This window comes from Dendrobates tinctorius, unplaced genomic scaffold (genome assembly GCF_039654945.1).
Source record: "Dendrobates tinctorius isolate UK_male_01 unplaced genomic scaffold, ASM3965494v1 ptg000192l, whole genome shotgun sequence".
Lineage (NCBI taxonomy): Eukaryota > Metazoa > Chordata > Amphibia > Anura > Dendrobatidae > Dendrobates > Dendrobates tinctorius.
The window spans coordinates 11,465,561-11,482,809 of NW_027361859.1; the positions used below are offsets into that span (position 1 = coordinate 11,465,561).

The 17,249-nt window shown below is 44.1% G+C and overlaps 1 protein-coding gene across 2 annotated transcripts; it reads right to left on the reverse strand.

The window, feature by feature from the left end:
- Nucleotides 1-1,762: 1,762 nt before the first annotated feature.
- On the reverse strand, nt 1,763-16,606 carry LOC141055851 (uncharacterized). Of its 2 annotated transcripts, none has more exons than XM_073552572.1 (6): nt 16,461-16,606; nt 16,152-16,331; nt 15,946-16,069; nt 15,765-15,862; nt 14,220-14,310; nt 1,763-4,681 (listed from the first exon to the last, which is right to left on the reverse strand). In XM_073552572.1, the coding sequence occupies exons 1-6, from the start codon at nt 16,536-16,538 to the stop codon at nt 3,576-3,578; spliced, it is 1,677 nt and encodes a 558-aa protein (XP_073408673.1). In that variant the 5' UTR covers nt 16,539-16,606; the 3' UTR covers nt 1,763-3,575. The 2 variants fall into 2 exon arrangements, with proteins under 2 accessions (XP_073408673.1, XP_073408672.1); XM_073552571.1 differs by having other exon boundaries at nt 1,763-4,684.
- Nucleotides 16,607-17,249: the final 643 nt, after the last annotated feature.

Here is a 17,249-nt window from a genome sequence, read left to right on the forward strand (position 1 = left end):
TTATGCAATTCACTGGATAAGGGGGAAGTCCCACTTTGCTAATGTACAGGTAGAACAAAACTTTGTCATCAAATTTCATAAGCAGCCATAACACAGCTACATAACAAAGAAATTCCAAACGATGTTAAGGAACACCCAACACTCTGGTCCACAATTCTTACTTGGCGTAGGGTTCGAAAACTATGTGGGCTTGATATCTACTCTTCACCATTTCAGCCATTTGTGGGTCATCCTCAATTTCTGGGATGGAAACCTTCTTTGATATACAAAGTACTAGAGACACAGGGTTTTTACTAAGGTGGTAAATTTAATGAATTATGACTTTTAGCTGCTCATTTTCGACAGGGTGTCACAAAGGTTTCCACCGCTTGTGGGTAAACCCTTTACCTTTCTACAGGCGCGTATGGATAGCACGAAAAGTACAGAATCCAAATTAGGTAGGCATCTAGACACCTTTATTAAAGGAAAGTTATCTAAAATTTCATCCACAAACAAAATCTACTCCATAATAAAAATGTGAGGGTCTTGGGAAGGGAAATAGAATGAAGGGTCCAAGCAAATGGTGAGAGGATATATCAGGGTTTGAAACGGAAGACTTTCTAAAAGCCATACTGATCCAAAGAAAACGATCCCTTATAATTAGGGATGAGCGAGTAGTGTAGTATTCGGACTCGCTGTACTCGTTACGAGTACCTCCTAAAACTCGAGTACTCGTAACGAGTCCAATGTAAGTCTATGGGAAATGCGATTAATGGGCGGGGAAGGTGCTGGGCTGGGACTGTGCGAAGACTGTGCCAGGCTATGTGGGACTGTGCTGGGCTGTTCTGGCCTGTGCAGGGACTGTGCCAGGCTGTGCGGACTGTACTGGCCTGTGTGGGACTGTGCTGGCCTGTGTGAAGACTGTGCCGGGCTGTGCGGGACTGTGCTGGCCTGTGCGAAGACTGCCGTGCTGTGCGGGACTGTGCAGGGCTTTGCAGGTACTGTGCGGGGACTATGCTGGGCTGTGCGGGACTGTGCTGGGCTGTGCCGAATATTGCGAGGTGAGTAGTGAAATACTCGCGAGGATTCGAGTACCGCGAGTACCACATTACTTGCCGAGTACCGAATCCTAACGAGTATGCTCGCTCATCCTTACTTATAATCGCTACACTGACATGGTTTTGCTGATATTGTACAGTGCATATATATCCCCTTACATACAATCAAATATGTCTCCTGGGACTACCTATTCATGCTCCAAATGTGGTTCAGCTAATACAGATATACAGGGTAGGCCATTTATATGGATACACCTAAATAAAATGGGAAATGGTTGGTGATATCAACTTCCTGTTTGTGGCACATTAGTATATGGGAGGGGGAAAACTTTTCAAGATGAGTGGTGACCATGGTGGCCATTTTGAAGTCGGCCATTTTGGATCCAACTTTATTTTTTTCAATGGGAAGAGTGTCATGTGACACATCCAACTCATTGAGAATTTCACAAGAAAAACAATGGTGTGCTTGGTTTTAATGTAACTTTATTCTTTCATGAGTTATTTACAAGTTTCTCTTTGTTTACAGCCATTGACATGTTGCAGAGGTTTACGTGAGGAGTGGATAGAAATTGAGTTTATGTCTGGTGAACGCAGTACCTGGGCCATTGCAGCAGATTTCACTGCAAGACACCCTATGCAAGAAAACTGTCACCATTCCCATTTTATTTAGGTGTATCCATATAAATGGCCAACCCAAAAAAGTTTTCATCATCACTGAACATAACGTTCTGTGTAAACTGAGGGTCCTGTTCCAATTTTTGTTTTGCCCATTCTGCAAATTCAGCGCGCCGATCTGGGTCACCAACCCTTCCCATTATATTTAGGTGTATCCATATAAATGGCCCACCCTGTACTTCATCACTTGTGGGGGTACATACATATCCAGAAATTATGGAAAAGCATTGATTCATATATCCAAAATAAGTATTGCATTACTTTTCCATTAACACCACAGTGTGTGGTTTTCAACATTCTGGAAGATAGTCAACAACACATATCGAGACAGATTAGATCATCACTAATTATTTGGGCCTCGGCTACGAGGAAGAGTATTCTCCATCACTGGTTAAACCCAGTGCCATCACCACTAACACTTATTCAATCCAAAATTATGTTTTTGTTTAAAATGGATTGGCTAGACACACTGACAAAGAAAAACTGACCGGGAAATTCTTTGAAAGATGGGCGTCGTTCACTTCCACATTACCAGACAACACTAAAGATAGACTGAGGAAACCATTCGAACACACCTCATGGTACTAACTTGAGACACTTCATAATCGGGTTCCAATACCATAGTCAATGACGTTATGTGAGAGTTCAGTTCGCACACGGTGGGGATGGAGGGGTGTTTTCTTTGTTTGGTTAAGTGTTAAATTCATGGTATTTGTTGGATATCATTGCCTGTATGTACTACTATGCATGTAATAAACAGAGAAAAAAAGAGTTGGTTTCCATGTTAAACATTTCCACCATTAAAAACATGAAAAAGGCTTCTCCAATGTGTGAGTTCTTTGGTGCTTAACCAAATATGATCTCTGATTAAAGAATTTCCCACATTCTCGAAAGGGAAAAAGGCTTCTCCCCTGTGTGGGTTCTCTGGTGTCTAACAAGAGCTGATTTCTGGGTAAAACACTTCCCACACTTGGAACAATAAAATCTAATCTCTGCTGTGTGAACTTTTTGATGTTTAAGCAAAGACTTTTTGAGGGGAAAACTGTTTCCACATTCTGAAAGTGATATTGGCTTCTTTGCTTTAGAAGCAGCAAATCGAACAATAAGAGGAATTCAGAGAGAAGCCGCAGCCGTGGCTTCCTGTTGATGTTCAATACGTCCGAAGGTGAGGACATTAAAGCCGGGTCTGATGGGGCACAGGGCTCGTGTGATGTAACAACCTCTCATGAGCACAGGGAACACGGGTTCCGACACTGCTGGAACGGTGCCAGCACGGATGGTGAGTGTGAATGATTTTATTTTAAGGAGGTTAAACATCAGGAATGAGAAAAGGGCTTTCCCTAATAAAGAACAACTGCTTAATTAAAATACAATTTTCAGATAAAACATTTCCAACATTCTGAACATGAAAAAGGCTTCTCCCCGTGTGACATCTCTGATGCTTGTTAAGGGTATGTGCACACATTGCGAATTTGGCTGCGAATCCACAGCGGATTTGGCCCTGTTTTCCATGCTATGTACAGTACCATGTAACCCTATGGAAAACCAAATCCGCTGTGCACATGCTGCAGAAAATTCCGTGCAGATTTGCTGCGGTTTATTTTCCGCAGCATGTCAATTCTTTGAGTGGAATCCGCAGCGTTTTTACATGCTCCATTATAGAAATCCGCAGGTGTAAAAACGCAGGTGAAATCTGCAGAAAATCTGCAGAAAATCCACAGGAAATCTGCACTAAATCCGCAGGTAAAACGCAGGAAATTTTACATGCGTATTTAGCAAAATCCGCGCGGAAAAATCCGAACTGGAATCTGCAACGTGTGCACATAGCCTAAGAGTTTCTTTTCATGGAAAACATTTCCCACATTAAGAACATGAAAAAGGCTTCTCCCCTGTGTGAATTCTTTGATGACTAAGAAGAGATGATTTCTTCACAAAATATTTTTCACATTCTGAACATGAAAAAAGCTTCTCCCCTGTGTGAGTTCTTTGATGTCTAAATAGAGTTGATTTATCGCGAAAACCTTTCCCACATTCTGAACATGAAAAAGGCTTCTCCCCTGTGTGAATTATCTGATGTCTGATAAAACTTGATTTCACTGTAAAACATTTCCCACATTCTGAACAGGAAAAAGGCTTCTCCCCTGTGTGAGTTCTCTGGTGGCTATCAAGAAGTGATTTCCAGTTAAAACATTTCTCACATTCTGAACATGCAAAAGACTTCTCCCCTGTGTGGGTTTTTTGGTGTATAACAACGTCTGATTTTTGGTTAAAACGTTTTCCACATTCTGAACATGAAAATGGCTTCTCCCCTGTGTGAATTCTCTGGTGCTTAACAAAATTTGATTTCTGTGTAAAATATTTCCCACATTCTGAACAGGAAAAAAGCTTCTCCCCTGTGTGGGTTCTCTGGTGGCTATGAAGATTCACTTTCTGGTTAAAACTTTTCCCACATTCTGAACATGAAAATGGCTTTTCCCCTGTGTGAGTTCTCTGGTGTTGAATAAAATTATATTTCTGTGTAAAATATTTCCCACATTCGGAACAGGAAAATGGCTTTTCCCCTGTGTGAGTTATCTGGTGCCTAACAAGATTTGATTTCAGATTAAAACATTTCCCACACTTGGAACAAGAAAATCTATTCTGTTCTGTGTGAATTTTTTGATGTTTAAGAAAAGACTTTTTGAGGGGCAAACTACTTCCATATTCTGAACATGAAAATGGCTTCTTTGCTTTAGGAGCATTTTGTTTTTTAACGCTGATTTTGTGACTGTGATTATCCTTAGTAGTCGGTAATGAATCAGAAGATGAGACCTGTCTCATAGGATCAGATGACAGATCTTTGCTGTGAAGGGATGATGGTATATCTGGAGTAATGTCATTCACTTCAATTGTATCCTGTAGGATCTCAAGATCATCCGATTTAAAAATTGAAGATGTCAGCTGTTCCTCTGATCTCCTGGTACAGTCATCTGCTAAGAATAAAACCAATTATTATTTTTGAATAAAATATTCTTGAATTTTATATGTTTGATCATTTCTACTTAACCAGTCTGTAAAAATGGCAAGTTAAGCTCACAGTCTAATAGAAAACCTCGTAGTATGAACCAGTAGAGCCTGGTGTTCAACTGTTTAGTCATCATTCTGCCTCCCAAATACGGAATAAAAAGCCACCAAACAATGTTATGTAAACAAAAATGATACCAATAAAAGCTTTTACTCATATCACAAAAAACAAGTCCCCACTCAGGTCCATCATCTGTCAATGGAAAAGCAGAGGTTTCCACATTATCAGTTTCTCAAAGAGTATTGAAAAGCAACATGGCTTCCATAAACCAATCCAGCAATATCCGCTCTCCCAAAGTCAAATCCCTCAATCCCTTCTGAGTCTTGTTTGTGCCCAAACCACACTTAGCATCCATGTATTTGACATTACTATAGTGAGAATAATTCACTTAATTTACAGTGTGTGTCTCCTGGAGCACAATCTGGGCATTATGTGTGGGGCAATAAAATGGTATTTGCAACTTTCACTCTCCAATATCCATTGCATGCTAATTTCCGGAAAGTGCCTGTGGAATCAAAATAGTCATTACTTCTAAAAATTAATTCACTGAGGGATATAATTTCCAAAATGGAGTCACTTTATGGGGATTTCTACTGCTCTGGTATTCTGCCATTTTGTTACATTAGGGCTTCTGCAAATGATATGTTCCATCTTCTCTGGGATCTGCCCCTGTGATGTCTGCTTCTGTCACTAGGAGACGCCTTATTCATTCTGCAGGCGGCACTGGTAATGGAGGAGACGTCAGAACCAAAAGCTCTGGGCGACATAGGCTCTGTCCAGCCACTAAGATTAGGGTGCCTGAGACTAGTAGTACCATCCAGTCTGGCAGTATGGGTGTGTTTGCTGTCCATAAGTAATCTGCTCTTTGCTTCGGCCCATACGAAAGCACCACACGCTACTAAAGCTTGAAGCATATTGCCGGAAGATGCCAGATACAATGTTGTTCTCCTCTGGTTCAGTCCTCTGTGCTCAGTTCTCGACCTGTGTATTTGTTTCCTGTTATGATCTCGCCCCGTTTAATGACTACTCGTGCTTCTTCTGATGTTGTATTTTCTCTGCTCTCGTGGTCCTGACCCGGCTACCTAACAGTTCTTCTTCCCATCTCACACTACAGAACAGCAAGTAACACCGTGGCAGCCCAAGCCTAGAGGTCTCTGTGTAAGTCCAGATCCATGTAGAGGGGTTAAAGGATGATAAGCAAGACAATCCCTGGGATCTGGAAAATGGAGTAGATAGCGCCAAGCCTGTTTGTGGTCACCTGGCAGCTCAAAAGAAGGCCAAAACGAAAACTGCCCCCGTTACATTGTGTCTGCAAACTATTCCAGCAAGATCTGCATTCAAATAGGTAAATGGCGCTCCTTCCTTTCTTAACCCTATCATGTGCCCAGACAGGTTCATCTGTTTCCTATTATCTGGGGTAATTAGAGTTTGTGGCTCAGTGGCTCTTGATAATCTCAACTAGGGTAAGGGCCAATATTTTCTGTCAGATAAGTTTCAAGAAGAAATATTGGACATATAAATTTGTAGATTATGAGCCCTCGAGGGCAGGGAGCCCTCTCCTCCTGTACCAGTCAGTGGCTTCTATAGGTTAAGATTACTGTACTCGTTTTTTTAAGTACTAGATGGTGGCCCGATTCTAATGCATCGGGTATTATAGAATATGTATGTAGTTTATTTATAAAGTTTTAATAATAATGCAATAATGCACCCCCCAATCCTGATAAGCATGGTCCTCTCACCCCCCAATCCTGATATGCATGATCCTCTCACCCCCCAATCCTGGTATGCATGGTCCTCTCACCCCCCAATCCTGATGTGCATGATACCCCTCCCCCCTATCCTGGTATGCATGGATCCCTCACCCCCCAATCCTGATATGCATGGTCCCCTCACCCACCAATCATGGAATGCATGGTCCTCTGACCCACCAGTCCTTGTATGCATGGTCCTCTCACCCCTCTTTCCTGGTAAGCATGGTCCCCTCACCCCCCTTTCCTGGTATGCATGGTCCCGTCACCCCCCTTTCGTGGTATGCATGGTCCCCTCATGCCCCAATCCTGATATGCATGGTCCCCTCACCCCCAATCCTGATATGCATGGTCCTCTCACCCCCCAATCCTGATATGCATGGTACCCCTCACCCCCCAATCCTGGTAAGCATGGTCCCCTCACCCTCCAATCCTGGAATGCATGGTCCTCTCACCCCCCAATCCTGGTATGCATGGTCCCCCTCACCCCCCTTTCCTGGTATGCATGGTCCCGTCACCCCACTTTCCTGGTATGCATGGTCCCCTCACCCCCCCCTTTCCTGGTATGCATGGTCCCGTCACCCCTCTTTCCTGGTATGCATGGCCCCCTCACCTCCCTTTCCTGGTATGCATGGTCCTGTCACCCTCCCTTTCCTGGTATGCATGGTCCCCTCACCTCCCTTTCCTGGTAAGCATGGTCACCCTCACCCCCTTATCCTGGTATGCATGGTCACCCTCACCCCCCCTTTCCTGGTATACATGGTCACCCTCACCCCCCTTTCCTGGTATGCATGGTCCCCCTTACCCCCCATTGGTGGTATGCATGGTCCCCCTCACCCCCCTTTACTGCTATGTATGGTCCCCCTCACCCCCCTTTCCTTGTATGCATGGTCCCCCTCCCTCCCCCCATTGCTGGTATGCATGGTCCCCTTACCCCCCATTGCTGGTATGCATGGTCCCCCTCACCCCCTTTGCTGGTATGTATGGTCCCCCTCACCACCCTTTCCTAGTATGCATGGTCCCCCTCACCCCCCTTTCCTGGTATGCATGGTCCCCCTCCCCCCCATTGCTGGTATGCATGGTCCCCCTCCCCCCCATTCCCCCTCACCACCCCATTGCTGGTCTGCATGGTCCCCCTCCCCCCCATTCCCCCTCACCACCCCATTGCTGGTATGCATGGTCCCCCTCACCCCCCTTTGCTGGTATGTATGGTCACCCTCAACCCCCTTTCCTGGTATGCATGGTCCCCCTCCCTCCCCCCCATTGCTGGTATGCATGGTCCCCCTCACCCCCCTTTGCTGGTATGCATAGTCCCCCTCACCCCCCTTTCCTGGTATGTGTGGTCTCTGTTAAAAAAAAAAAAAATAGTTATGTACTCACCTTCCGACAGCCTCCGATCTTCTTTTCACGAGCCCAGCCTCGCGATCCCAGTAATGCATTGCGCGAAACACCGCTGATGACGTCGCACTCTCACGAGAGTGATGTCATCTCTGGTCTAAGGCGCAAGGCATTACTGGGACCGCGAGGCCGGGGGCGTGGAAAGAAGATCAGAGGCCGTCGGAAGGTGAGAATACATTTTTTTTTATTTTAATTCTCTTTTTTACAGATCAAGGCCTGCCGCCCCATTGAGCGCTGTGCCCGACTGGCAGCCGCGACCAATCAGCAGCATGCGCAGCTTACCGTTACAAACAGCTGCGCCTGTCGCTGATTGGTCGCGGCCGACCCGCGATTTCGGTTACAGACAGACATGATAAGGCGTATATATATATATATATATATATATATATATATATAAATATATATATATATAGATATCCCTTTTCACATGTAAAGCGCCATGGAATAAATGTCACTATAATGATAATATAAAGAAAATTTTTTATAATATTGCAGAACTGAGATGTCTTAAATTTAGATCTTGGACATTTGGAAGAGGCAATGTAGACCTTTTTTTAAAGGCTACCAGGGAGTTATAGACTCACAGACAGGGCTGCCATCAGGGCACTACTCCTCCGCTCAGCGGGCCCAAGCGGTAGGCTTCTGCCAGCTCAGTAACTGAACGTGCGTCCTCGGACGCATGAGCAATTAATATTTGATGTCGTGCGGCAACAGTTAACAGCCGCCGGCCAATCACAGGCCAGCAGCTGACGTCAGCGGGCATTTCGCTGGCGTATGATGTCACTGTCATATGCTGGAATGACTTTGCATGCCTCAGATGTATCTAGCCGTGGACATCACTGGATCTCGGCCATGTAAGGAGAACCTTTTATTATTTTATTGGAAATCCCTATTGGAGGTAGCAATATATTATGGGGTTTCATTATACGATGGGGGAGCATTATACCCCTATGGGAGAGCAATCTATTATGGGGGTGCATTATACCCCTATGGGGTTCATTATACTACGGGGAGCATTATACCCCTATGGGGGTTCATTATACTATGGGGGAGCATTATACCCCTATTGAGGTTCAATATACTATGGGGAGCATTATACTCCTATGGGGGAGCAGTATACTCCTATGGGGCTGCATTATACCCCTTTGGGGGAGCATTTTATTATAGGGGTGCATTACACCCCTATGGGGCTGCATTAATTATAGGGGTGCATTATACCCCTATGAAGTTGCATTATACCCCTATGAGGGAGCATTATACTATTGGGGAGCATTATACCTCTATGGGGGAGCATTGTACCCCTATGGGGATTCATTATACTATGGAGGATAATTATACCCCTATGGGGAAGCATTATATTATGGGGGTGCATTATACCTCTATGGAGCTGCATTATACCCCTATGGGGGAGCATTATATTATAGGGGAGCATTATACCCCTATGGGGGTTCATTATACTATGGCATTATACCCCTATGGGGCAGCAGTATACCCCTATTGGGGTACTTTATACTATGGGGAGCTTTATACCCCTATGGGGTTCATTATACTATGGGGGAGCATTATACCCCTATGTGGGAGCATTTTATTATAAGGGTGCATTTTACCCCTATGGGGCCGCATTATATATTAGGGTGCATTATACCCCTGTGGAGTTGTATTATACCCCTATAATGCAGGAGCATTATATTATGGGGGTGCATTATACCCCTATGGAGGAGCATTATACTATGGAGGAGCATTGTACCCCTATGGGGGTTCATTACACACCTATGGGGCAGCATTATATTATGAGGTGCATTATACCTCTACGGGGCTGCATTATTCCCCTATGGGGTTGCATTATACCACCATATGGGGGAGCATTATATTATGGGGGTGCATTATTCCCATATGGTGGAGCATTATATTATGGGGGTGCATTATTCCCTTATGGGGGCGCATTATATTATGGGGGAGCATTATACCCTTATACTGCTATATATGACTTTGGGGCTGCATTGTACTGCTAAGGGACTGCATTATACTGCTATATATGACCATGGGATGCATTATACTACTATAGATGACATGGGATGCATTATACTATTATGGATGACTATGAGGATATTATGGACAGACATGAGGCAGAATGGGAGGACACGTGGGGTCCAGCATGTGGGATATTATTACTGTAAGGGCTAATTAAAGAATATTATTTTTGAAGATACTGTTTTCAGAGTGGGGGAGGTGAGGTCCTGTTACTGTGCAGGGCGACACGGTTGCTTTTTTTTTCATCTGGCGTAGTATAGAGGTTGGGGAATGTGCTCTAAATAACCGTTATCTTCTGTAGAGACAAGTCCTGGCTGGAAGAAGTGATGGCAGTCTGAACTGGATGAAGAAGAAAAGCGAAGATAAAGGACTTCAACTAGAGATGTCACCGGTGAGTCAGTGAGTTACCTGTACATTTACACTATATACAGAGCTCCTGTGGCTAATCTCACTAGTGATCACGGCATTACCTGTACACTGACACTATATACAGATCTCCTGTGTATAATGTCACTGGAGATCCCTGTATTACTTGTACGCTGACACTATATACAGAGCTCCTGTGTATAATGTCACTAGTGATCATGGTATTAACTGTACACTGTACTATATACAGAGCTCCTGTGTATAATGTCACTAGTGATCACTGTATTATCTATACACTGACACTATATACAGATCTCCTGTGTATAATATCACTGGAGATCCCTGTATTACTTGTACGCTGACACTATATACAGAGCTCCTGTGTATAATGTCACTAGTGATCATGGTATTAACTGTATACTGCACTACATACAGAGCTCCCGTGTATAATGTCACCGGTGATCACTGTATTACCTGTACATGGACACTGTATACAAAGTACAGAGCTCCTGTGTATAATAGCATTAGTATTGAGGTTTTTTTAATTGATGATCAGCATTTTACACTGGGTGCAGAATTATTAGGCAAATGAGTATTTTGCTCACATTATCCTTTTTATACATGTTGTCCTACTGCAAGCTGTATAGACTTGAAAGCCAACTGCCAATTATGTAAATCAGGTGATTTGCATCTCTGTAATGAGGAGGGGTGTGGTCTAATGACATCAACACCCTAAATAAGGTGTGCTTAATTATTAGGCAACTTCCTTTCCTTTGGCAAAATGGGTCAGAAGAAAGATTTGACGGACTCTGAAAAGTAAAAAATTGTGAGATGTCTTGCAGAGGGATGCAGCAGTCTTGAAATTGCCAAACTTTTGAAGCGTGATCACCGAACAATCAAGCATTTCATGGCAAATAGCCAACAGGGTCGCAAGAAGCGTGTTGATAAAGAAAAGCGCAAAATAACTGCCCATGAATTGAGGAAAATCAAGCATGAAGCTGCCAAGATGCCATTTGTCACCAGTTTTGCCATATTTCAGAGCTGCAACGTTACTGGAGTATCAAAAAGCACAAGGTGTGCCATACTCAGGGACATGGCCAAGGTAAGGAAGGCTGAAAAACGACCACCTTTGAACAAGAAACACAAGATAAAACGTCAAGACTGGGCCAAGAAATATCGTAAGACTGATTTTTCTAAGGTTTTATGGACTGATGAAATGAGAGTGACTCTTGATGTGCCAGATGGATGGGCCCGAGGCTGGATCAGTAAAGGGCAGAGAGCTCCACTCCGACTCAGACGCCAGCAAGATGGAGGTGGGGTACTGGTATGGGCTGGTATCATCAAAGATGAACTTGTGGGACCTTTTCGGGTTGAGGATGGAGTGAAGCTCAACTCCCAGACCTACTGGCAGTTTCTGGAAGACACTTTCTTCAAGCAGTGGTACAGGAAAAAGTTGGTATCGTTCAAGAAAAACATGATTGTCATGCAGGACAATGCTCCATCACATGCATCCAAATACTCCACAGCGTGGCTGGCCAGTAAAGGTCTAAAAGAAGAAAAAATAATGACATGGCCCCCTTGTTCACCTGATCTGAACCCCATAGAGAACCTGTGGTCCTTCATAAAATGTGAGTTCTACAAGGAGTGAAAACAGTACACATCTCCGAACAGTGTCTGGGAGGCTGTGGTGGCTGCTGCACGCAATGATGATCGTAAACAGATCAAGCAACTGATAGAATCTATGGATGGAAGGCTTTTGAGTGCCATCATAAAGAAAGGTGGCTATATTGGTCACTGATTTTTTTTTTTTGAATGTCAGAAATGTTTATTTCTACATTTTGTGTTATTATATTGGTTTACCTGGTAAAAATAAACAAGTGAGATGGGTATATATTTGGTTTTTATTAAGTTGCCTAATAATTCTGCACAGTAATAGCTACCTGAAAAACCAGATATCCTCCTAAGATAGCCAAATCTAAAAAAAAAACCACTCCAACTTCCAAAAATATTAAGCTTTGATATTTATGAGTCTTTTGGGTTGATTGAGAACATAGTTGTTGTTCAATAATAAAAAGAATCCTCTCAAATACAACTTGCCTAATAATTCTGCACGCAGTGTAGTATTTGGTTACTATATGGTGGTAATATGTGGTCCGATCATGGTGTGGCAGCATTTGTTCCTTGTATGTGGTATTATAGGTCACTAATTGGTGGTAATATGTGATCTGGTCATGGTGTGGTGGTATTTGTCCCTTGTATGTGATATTATTGGTTATTTTAAAAATTGAAAAAAAAATAAAAATATACCTAAAATTGTATTGGATATTTTAACAAATGTTTAATAAGTTACAGTAGAGTAGAGCCCGACCAGAAGAGTCTCCTTGTCGTTGTGGCGGATTTAAAAATCTTTTGGCCAAAACAAAAGCTGATAGCTATATGTGGGATTTGGTGATGGGAACTGTTAGTGTGTGATGGGGACGACATGGTGAAGTGGAGTTTTTACAAGAGAGGGTGGTGGGACTGTGGAAAGTTCGAGACGTGGAGGCGGGGCTATGGTGGAGCCTTGGCAGAGTTTCAAGGGCGCCCCCAAAATTTTGCCAGTATGGGGCCCCGAAATTCCTAGTGGCAGCCCTGCTCACAGAAGTGAGGCAGGACAATCCCATCACAATCAAACTATCATACAGAATAAACCTGTAAAAAATACATAAAAAAATAAAAAAAAACATGTTCCACCTTCAACAACAACATATGTTTGCGGGGATAGCTCCAACACTAAACTGGAGTTACACTCATTTATGGTGGACCATTGGAGCTACTATGAGTTCTGGCCAGAAGAGAAGAGAAAGTATTAGTGCTCCTCATTTCAGGAGAGATTGTGCAGTAATCCAAATCCTTTAGGGCTCACATTCACTTGTGAGAGACTCGCACGATTCTCGTGCGAGTCTCTCGCATGAAAATCTGGCTCTGCCGCCGGCATTCGGACTGGAGCGTGTGGCTACATGTATTTCTATGCAGCCAGACGCTCCGGTCCGAGTGCCAGGGGCAGTGCCAGGTTTTCATGCGAGAGACACGCAAGAGAATCGTGCGAGTTTCGCGCAAGTGAGTATGAGCCCTTAGGATTGAAAACATAGTGTAATTTATGATGTGAACTGAAATCATGAAACCAGTGCTCGAGCCATGCCAACACATCTCCTGCAGGCATGAATACATGTATATTACAGCCATCAGCCACGCACAGCTTAGAGATATATCATGGCACAAGTGTAATGTTTTTATGTAGTTCATCATGATTTTCTTTGAAGTTAGTCAGTTTTAGAAGAAACTGAAAAGTCAGGTTAAAAGGGAAACTCTGTTGTTTTTGTACAGAAATTCACACTTGGCCTCACTACACATTTAATGTTGTCGATCATAAAAGTGAAGTTTGGCTAAAAAGACAGGACCTGGTCTTGTAGGGACCATATGAGCACATTCAGCAGCACAGAAGGGAGAGAAGGTTGATTCATCCAATAAGATATCAGGGATCTAGGAAGCCAACAGCATCATTACCCTCCGCTTTCTCTTACAGGCCCATCATAATATTTTTCTTCAAGTGATTTTCTAACTTGTCAGCACATTCTACGTACGCTGTCATTTGGCTTTCTAGTTTACAGACCTGGGCATGTAAGGGTCAGCGTCTCCTAATCCCAGAAGATAGGTGGATCCTCCAGGTTGTAAATTCTATAGAAAAGGGCTTTCACAAAGAAATTTGAACAATTTTCAGTAGAGGAGAATGTTGTGGTCTAGAGGCAGAATGGTGATCACACGACTGTGATACGGCCGAACTACACCACCGATAAAGCAGACACAATTGATGACTCAGAAAAATCTGTGACTTCTCTGCCTTTAGTGGTTATTACTCACCTGGGTACTCATATGTAGGAATCTCCTCTTTACACCACTCATCACCCTTCACATATGTCTCTGTAGTATTAATATGGGTCAGATCTTCACCCTGAAACAAATATTGTAAAAGTCACAGACATGTGGAGAAGTCACATCTATGATCAGCTCTAATCCTGCCATTTCCACTGTTCTTGTGGCACCCCGGAGGGTTCAGTCGCCACAGAGGTACTGCACCTCCTCCTGAGGTGTGGTGCTCCACCATTCATGTAAGGTGGAGACACCTGACCACACTCCAACACCTGCATCCCACACAACACAGTAGTGTAGCAAAGCACCCTTTGGTGGCTCCCTGCTTGGAACACGAAGCGTGCTGGGAGGCGGGTGGAGTTTAGTTGGCATTAAAAGAGCGGGAAGAGTTTAGGAATTTAGTCAGTCTGACAGAGTCAGAGGAGGAGTGTAGATCCCCTGAGTGGGATGGATGAAAGAAGTGCTGCAGCCGACCTCAGTGACCTGGGTCCACTGGCACAGGAAAGGAACATTGATAGAAAGCCTGACTCTCGCCATAAGAAAGAAGGATTAGTAAGGAACGTGAGGAGAGGAGGACTAAGGATTAGGGTTAGAGCAGAACCCTTCCCAAGTTCACAGTGCAAGGCCGGGGTCCGGTCCCCGAGGTTTTATGGATACTAATGGTCCTGCAGCAGACACCGGAGGAATAGAAGTTGTCACCACTTTATTCCCACACAAGACTTGGGGGCACAACAGCAACGTGAGTGAGCCGGGACTTAGTAACAAGGAGTCCCCGAAGCAGGCTACAGCTGTCTGCCGTACAAGTAGAGTTCATAGGAACATCTGACAGGAGGAACTCCAGTGTAAATCAGTACTGTGAGTACTTCACTATAGGCACTAAGAGGGAGACGTTCAGAAAAGGCACATATGTTGGCGAAGTGTTGGAAAGGAGTACTTCATCTTGCCTGGAAGTTGGCTGAGCTCCTGACCCGGAGGACACGGCACAGAGGCGGGCACCTGTACCTGCAACAGACTGTGAGTAAAGCTTTGGAACTACATGCTCTGGTGTCCTCCACTTATTCCTGCGTCAACACACCCAGCACTACTACATCCTTGTGCCTAGTCCTGCACCATCCACGTCTCTCCCCTATCTCTTCATCTACACTGCCCTGGGACTACAGCTCTGCCTGTGGAGGGCTACACCACACCATCTGTCCCAGAGGATCTGTCTGCAGCGTCGGCTTAACATCTTCATTGCCGAATACCACAGGTGGCGTCACTCAACATTCATTAATAAACTTTATTCCATCACTCAACATTTCCCCTTTTACAATGGACGTCCAGGGCCACAGACCGGGTCACAGCTACCGTGACAACTCCCATTGAAATCAACGGGCCCGGTAACGAGTACCCCACGGCCCTAGGTGAGGGCGATCCATTCTCATTACACAAGTATAAAACATAAAATACTGATGGATAAAACAAGACTGAGCACAAGACCTTCACAGCCATCTACATATCACAGGGGAGATCTCATGACACCTTCTCTCCATCTACCTGATGATCCTGAGGAACACTGGGATCTTCTTGTTTATAGTTCTGTGGAAGAAGAGGACGGGGACATCTCTCTGGTATTGTCCTCTTACTGGATAGAACTGGAGGAAACACAAACAGGGACTGAATTCATTCTTTACATACAGATAATTATAGGCCGTGTGTATTTAGTCCTGTCTATTACCTGGTGATGTGAGGGGCTGGGGAACCTCTATCATGACATCCTTGTACACATCTTTGTGTCCTTCTAAATACTCCCACTCCTCCATGGAAAAATAGACGGTGACATCCTGACACCTTATAGGAACCTGACACATACAATGATACCATCATCCCCGTATCCCTTTATAGCGTTACTTTATAACGTCCCTGCATTCCCAGCACTGTCACCTCTCCAGTCAGCAGCTCAATCATCTTGTAGGTGAGTTCTAGGATCTTCTGGTCATTGATGTCCTCATGTATCAGGCGGTGAGGTAGAGGCACTGTGATTGGGCTCAGGGGTCTTCCCCCTCCCTCAGACACAGGGTCCTGACAGCGCTCACTAGAGGTCTTCTTCACTACTGTGTAATCCTGGTTATGGAGAGACACATTAATAAATCTCACTACAGACATTGCCAGAGTCCTCACCTCTCCAGTTCTGTCCATCTGTTATTTCCATAGATAAGAATGATGTAATGTGACGTCATCAGAATCTCTCACCTCTCCAGTAAGCCGGAAGAGGATCTCTAGGGTCAGGTGTAATATCCTCGCCGCCATTTTGTCTCCGTCCATATCCATCCTTAATGGGAAAATCAGGGAAATTCTCTTCTATAGAAGATCTTCACTGAGAGGATCCGATATTGTAGAGACCTGAATGAGAAGATGAGCCGATGTAACATCATAAAAATCCTGTGTAATAATACAATTACTGGAGATAATAAGGGAAACATATGAGGAGGTTTATTATTTTACAGTATTTAGTTTCCTTCTTTACATCTACTAATAAAACCTATATATTTAGGCCACAGACAACAAGCAGTTTCTCCCTCGGAGTCGGCAGCTGAATACGTTTCTCATAGACTCATCTTCCATAACGCTAATTCTCGTCTCATTTCCCGACACTGGAATCGGCATTAGCAATACTGCAGGAGATATTAATTACACGGGACAGGAGAAATAACTACTTCATGATGAGGACGACATCTTCATCTGCTCTAGAAACATATTTGACCAGAGTCCGTCACTGACTCCATCACCACCGGCCGTCTATGTGAACTCTTTTGGGCCCCAGAACATAGGTGTACACCGCAGGGATGGCACAGGTGTGGCTACAACAAAAACCCTGGCAGTTTAACCACTTGCTGCTGTCAAAAAGGAAACATAGCATCTAAGAAGGTGTAACAGAGTTCGGCTGAACACCCTCCACCCCAAGTACTTGATAGTATGGGGCGGCCTAGTTACTACGATACTTACATGCCTAATAATGGTGTCTGGGCTGCAATGTATGAG